Here is a 6,420-nt window from a genome sequence, read left to right on the forward strand (position 1 = left end):
GTGAGTCTGCACATAAAATATATACCATCGCAAAAATAAAACTTTTCTGAGATATTGTGTTTTGTCACTATTCCTGGACACGCTATAAGCAATTTTGGGGGCAAATGTAATCCTTTTTCTGCAGTGCAGCCCACAAACAGGCTGCCTTTCTACAGGCCAGCTCCTGCTTTGTATGTGACAAATACATTTTGCAAACAGGGGCCCGCCTCAGGGTTACCCATCTATCGGCTGTGAGGCCGCGAGGACTCAGCACACTGTTTTTAAGCCAGTGCTGAGGCTCGAAGCACATGCTGGTTGTAGCTGGTCCCCCCACCTCCATAAGAGAGCTTGGCCTGAGAAAAGAGTCTTGCTTCCACACCAAAGATATTAATTTCCAACACAAAAGCCAATTTGGCTTTGCAACTATGCTAATCCCCTGCCTTCGGGCCCCAACACCACTTGGCTTACCCTCACCCAGGCATGTGTGGAAGATGAGTAGAAAGGGCTGGGCAACCTGGCTTGTCACCACGCTGGACATCCAACTCCATGGCAGTGTCCTGATGACAGCAAGGAAAGGATTTGGGATTCATGGTTGGGCAGGGCTGTCTCCTGGAGAGGCAGCAGGCAGAGGTGCGCTGGGTACCGCTGCCATCAGTGGCGGGCAGCGAGGCACGGACAGGTGAGGCTGCGCCGGACACAAAGGAAGGGCTACAGAATTATCTATTTTTAAACCATTTCTTTTGATCCTGCACTTTGGTACAAATTATCCCATGCCTGCAGTAATAGGATGCGACTGAAAGACGAGTGCTCCAGCAATAGCATGGAGAGGCGGAAGCGGCTGCCTTTAATGAGTTTTCATCTGGAATCAGACACGAGCGATGAAAGAGGATTTTCTGTGTCGTGGTCTGACATGCCAGGAGCTGCGGTGGGTCCGCGGGGATCCTCAGATGATGAATTGCGCTGACAAACACTGGATGTAATTCTCTCCCACAAAGCAGTTCAGCGCACATTAGCCTGATTTCTCTTCCCTGGGACGTGGTCACCGAGAGTTTCTGAGTGTGACAGTGCTGAGCAGCGTCCTGCTCGGCTCACCCCTCCACCTGCGCCTCCTCACATGGACCCCCGGGTTCTGGTGTGAGCATCGCGTGGCAGGGAACAAGTCACAGAGCAAACAGAGCACAGTTTAAGCATTATTTCCCTGGCTGAATGGCAGCTCAGAAGAGGCACAACAAAGCCAGCAGTTGTTCCTCGACAGCTTTGTTCTCATCGGGGTCAAGGGAAGGTTGTCAGGGTGCTGTGAGCCCCTTCCCCACTGTTCCCAGCAGCTTCCTGGAGGGCTGCAAGGAAGCGGGATGTTTCAGCAGACACCTGGCAGGCCCCCCTGGTGTGCAAGCACACAGGTTGTGCTGGGACACGTGGAAAGCGTCGCCCATTTCAGCAGCAATCAGCAATAGCTGCGCTCCCGATGCTAGCTGTGAAGGTTGGAGATCCCTGAGGACAGAGAAACCAGAGCCATCAGCCATGAACACGACAGCGACCAGCATCGCTCACCTGCAGAGTCTGATCACACCCTCCTGATCCAGAGGGTGATGGCTGCGAGCAGGGGGGGCCAAACATGGTGCAAAAGAGAGAAAAGCTCTGAACTCACTTGGAGGGGGTAAGGACGACGCTGATCCCGTGATTTGCTGTCCATAAGGAGGCCTTATGAGTGAGATCACTGTAACGACAGCACTTGCATTCACTGTGCTTTACCAGCACATGGCTATTACCTGTACACACAGGGTTTAAGGCCAAGGGACTGCAGGCGCCCCAGGGGAGAGTCCCTGGTGCGGGGCTACCAGCTCAACCCCCGCCACGACTATCTCCTTGCTCTTGCATAGCCAAAACCTGACAGGCAACTGTCAGCTGGAAGAGCTGCAAATGTCACTGTCCGGGAGAGAAGCAAAAGCCACGAGTTGTGCAGCAAGCACGTGTGCGCACACATGCAGGAGCCCACAGCCGCTGCCAGAGCCCCCGCGGGGAGGGGGCGAGCGGAGAACCGGCCCGGGGCAGGCAGGGGGGTGCGACACTGCCCGCCGGGCCCCCGTGTGCCTGGGGCACTGCGGGTCTGCAGCCTCCTGCGCCCGGGAACCCGAGTGTCCCAAAGCCCCCGGGCACAGCTCTCTCTGTGCCCCAGTCACCGTCCCCTAGAACCCCGTCAGACTCAGGACCCCATGTCCCTGGGACCCTGCGCTCTCTGCACCCCATACCCCCAGGACCCCATGTGCCCCTGTGTCGCCAATATCCCCTGAACCCCATGCACCCGGGACCCCACACTCCCGGGACCCCACACCCCCAGGACCCCATACCCGGTACCCGCGGGCCCCCCTGCCCCGGGCCCCCCGCCAGGCCCCGCCCGCCCCGCCGGGGCTCGGAGCCGGCAGCCAAGTTTCTTGGAACTTTGCCTCCCGTGACGCACACGATGGTGCAGGGCCCCGTCCTCTCTGCGCAGCCAATGGGCGCCCGGGGGAGCCGGGGCGGCGGCCAATCGGCGGCGCCTGGACAGTTCCCCGGTCCTGACCGACCTTCACCGCCCGGGCCGGGGGGTGGGGATAAAAGGGCCCGGCGGCGGCGCGCCGCGCTCCCGTCCCCGCCTCCTCTGCGGCTGCGGCGGCCACGGGCAGCGGCACCGCGGGGACGGCGGAGAGGTGAGCGCCGGGCGGCTGGCGGGGGCGGGAAGGAGCTGGGAGTGGGGCAGGTCCCGCGCACCGGGAGCGGCGGGTTGCCGTGCAGCGGCGCGGAGGGGTTACCATGCACCGGGTTCCCGTGCACCGGGACACGGGCGTCCTGTGCACTGAGTGGAGGCCGTTCCCCTGTACCAGGTTCTCTTGTACCGGGGATGTGGGCGTCCTGTGCACCGAGGGGAGGCGGGTTCCGTGCACCGAGTTCCCGTGCACCGAGGGGAGGCGGGTTCCGTGCACCGAGTTCCCGTGCACCGAGGGGAGGCGGTTCCTGTGCACCGGGGGAAGGAGCCGCAGTGCACCGGGGTATGGGTGTCCCCTGCAGCGGGGCTGTCGTCTGGTGCAGCGGGGCCCTGGCGGCTCGCTCGCTCTCCCCGCACCGGCGGCGGGTGCAGCCCGGGGGAGCTCCGGCCGCACGGTACTGACCGCCCTTCCCACTCCCGCAGGTCCGGACCCGATGCGGCCTCTGCGCGCCGGGGTGGGAGGCAGCCCCCGGAGGAGCCCGCCCGCCCGCCATGCCCTGGAGCGTCCGGTGGGTCGGCGGCCGCGGCGCCCAGTCCCAGAAGCACTGCAAGAAATCCTCCTTCGCCTTCTACCAGGCGGTGAGGGACCTGCTGCCCGTCTGGTTCCTGGAGGACATGCGGACCATGGAGGTCTTTCACTGGGAGGACGGGGGCAAGGTGAGCGTGTACTCGCCCTCGGAGGCCCTGCTCTACGCACTGGTGCACGACCACCAGCCCTACGCCCGGCACCTGCTCACTAAGTTCCCCCAGAGCGCCCTGGCTGTGCCCAGCCAAAGCTTCAGCTGCTGCCAGTCCTCAGCCCCACACCTGGCGATGGCCGTCCGCTACAACCGGGTCCGCATCCTCTTCCGAATCCTCAAGGCCATCCAAGCCTTCCCGCCCAGTGACAGAGCCGGCCACCTGGACCGCCGGGGCTGTAGCCGCGTGGAGGGCGGCAAGACTGCCTTGCACGTGGCCTGCGAGCTGGTGCGACCCGAGTGCTTGCTCCTGCTGCTCGGGCACGGCGCGTCGCCCTGCTTGCAGGACAGCGCGGGGAACACCCCCCTCGACACCTTGCTGCAGCAGATCGCCCACATGCCGGCAGCGAACGTGCGTGCCAAGCTCCTCTGCCTCGACTGCCTCTTCTTCTTTGTGCCTCAGGACCTCCAGTTCGCAATGAAACAGCAACTGTTGGACAACCGGCAGCGGTGGCAGGACCTCCTGGGGGAGAACAGGCTCCAGTGCCTGCTGGGCTTAGCTCCCCCATCGCTGTTTGTCGGAGCCATGCGTGTCTTGATCAGGACCATTTCACCTGAGCATTTCCCAGAGGCTTTGGACAATCTGCCTCTGCCTCATTTTCTAAAGCCTTTGGACTTGAAACTGGAGAGCTAGAGGGGTGGTATGAGAGCCTCCTGCTCACCTGACAGAAATAGACTTGTGCTAAAAATGTATCTGTATACGAAGCTGCTAATGCAGCAGCCAAGTATCTGTTTTAATTAGGACTGTATTTTTTAAAAGAATTGTATCTGGCACTTTACAATATATTTTATTTAAAGATCCTTGCAGTGAGGTGAGGTCTGCACTGCATTTTATAAAAACATGTACAAATGAGGGTACATAGGAGAATATATTTGTAAATACATCTAAATAAACCAGTGGCGGATGTGATCAAAATACAAATCGAGTGACTGAAAACTCTGAAGTGGCATGTGACTTGAAACAGTGTGGATGGGGAGGGGGAGTCTCTCTTCATTAGGATTTCCCTGTTACATAAGCCTCGCGGTGCTGGAACAGGATGACTCCTTTTTTACAGCTCTCCTAATACATCTTGGCAGGGATGCGAGTTTTTTTTAAAGGCACAGATGAAAACTTCCTCATCTTGTACACAAGACCAAAGAGAAGCCAGATACAATTAAAACTTTCCTAAACAAGGCTGGCAGGGATGCGCAGCTGAATAAAATACATTTTTTTAAATGTACATAAATGACAGTCGGTTTCTTCGCACAGTTTTCTCTGTTCCGGGAGAGTCAAGGTGTCAGGCAGGAGCAGAAGGACGCACATCCCCCTGGCCAAAGATATTCCTGCCCTGGCAGCAGGCAGGGATGGAGCCGGCAGCCCCTCTGGGGAGTGCAGGGTGAGGTGCGAGGAAGGTGGCACAGAGCAGGACCAGCCTCCTTGTGCCTGCCCTCTGCTCTGCCCAGAGGGATTGATGCAGGTGTGGCAATGGCCCAGGACCCTACAGCAGCTTCTGTTGGTTGATCCTGGCTGCTCTGCTGCCAGTTCCCAGCAGAATGTGATGGCTCAGGTTCAGTGGAGAGAGCTGTGCCAGTCTTGGTGTCCAATCTTGGTACCAGAGGAGTAGCTTACATCACAGAATCCTAGAATGTCCTGAGTTGAAAGGGACCCACGAGGATCATCAAGTCCAACTCCTGTCCCTGCACAGGACAACCCCACCGTTCACAACATGTGTCTGAGGGCGTTGTCCAGTCTCTTATTGAACACTGTCCGGCTTGGGGCTGTGACACCTCCCTGGGGAGCCTGTTCCAGGGCTCCAGCAGCCTCTGGGTGAAGAACCTCTTCCTAATGTTCAACGAGAACCTCCCCTGGCACATCTTCCTGCCATTCCCTGGGGTTCTGTCGTTGGTCAGAGAAGAAATCAGTGCCTGCCCTTCCTCCTGTCCTTGTGATGAAGCTGTAGAATGCAATGAGGTCTCCTCTCAGTCTCCTCCAGGCTGAACAGCCAGCCTTCCCCCAGCTATCCCTTCTGAGATGTTCCAAGTTACACAAAACATCTTCACATCCGCTCCAGCTCAAAAAGCCCTTTGGGGGCAGTGTCCTGCTTTCAACACTTGTGTTTAGACACTTCAAAGTCCTGAGCAAAGGGTACAGCTTCAGCAATTTGCTCTGCAACCTTTACTCTCCAGCATTCTGAGTGGTCACGCTGCCAATTTCCCTGTAAAACCGGCACTGCCCCTGCCTGCTCTGCAGGGCACGAGCTGCACCAGCTCAACCAGCATCGCCACCACAGAAATCGCCCCGGCCACAGCGCTGTAGCTTTGCCTCTGTTGTTACACGCTGTCAGTGAAACTGTAGGGTTTTGTTTCAGTGCTCAAATGCATAGCCAGGGAGTTGTTTGCCACTTGAACTATTTCAGCACTGTTGTTCTCTTTGGAACTGATGCACTCAGAGAGAGAAGGCCACGTTCAAAGCACACATTTCTTTATTTGTGAATTAATTTTGGTTGGGAAAAAAACCCCACAGAATGCGGCACTATAAGCTGTTCATGCTTCAGCAGAACGGAGTGGTATTTCATCTAAAGTAATCTCCGTACTGCATGCACAATAGAAGATAAGCCATACTTCTGGAATTCGAGATGCAACAGAAAGAAGATTGCTATTCTTAGACTGATGGCACCGAGAATGTTTCCTAGAAGATGAAATGTTCCTTTTTCTCCAGAAACCAAGCTGATACGTGCTTAAAATAATTACCATGGGAAATTTAGATCCCTTGCTAGAAAGCATAGAACAACTCTAACTGTTCTCTTCAGCTACCTTGTTGATAATAAAAATACAGAAATCCAAAGAACTAATCCCTCGCTTTGATGCTTAATTAGAAAAAAATTAAAAATCTGTGTTGCTACATTCTTGGAGTACATTTTCCCCATTGATTCTGTAATAATGGTGTGGAACAATCTTCCAAAACAGACAACAAGTAAAGCA

At 56.6% G+C, this 6,420-nt stretch overlaps 1 protein-coding gene across 1 annotated transcript; it reads left to right on the forward strand.

Annotated features, from left to right (window-relative positions):
• The first annotated feature begins 2,586 nt into the window (after positions 1–2,586).
• On the forward strand, positions 2,587–6,212 carry ANKRD9 (ankyrin repeat domain 9). The gene is made up of 2 exons (XM_065636447.1): positions 2,587–2,666; positions 3,146–6,212. Exon 2 carries the CDS (start codon positions 3,215–3,217, stop codon positions 4,091–4,093), a length of 879 nt encoding a protein of 292 aa, XP_065492519.1. The 5' UTR covers positions 2,587–2,666; positions 3,146–3,214; the 3' UTR covers positions 4,094–6,212.
• Positions 6,213–6,420: the final 208 nt, after the last annotated feature.

This window comes from Caloenas nicobarica, chromosome 5 (assembly GCF_036013445.1).
Source record: "Caloenas nicobarica isolate bCalNic1 chromosome 5, bCalNic1.hap1, whole genome shotgun sequence".
Classification (NCBI taxonomy): Eukaryota; Metazoa; Chordata; class Aves; order Columbiformes; family Columbidae; genus Caloenas; species Caloenas nicobarica.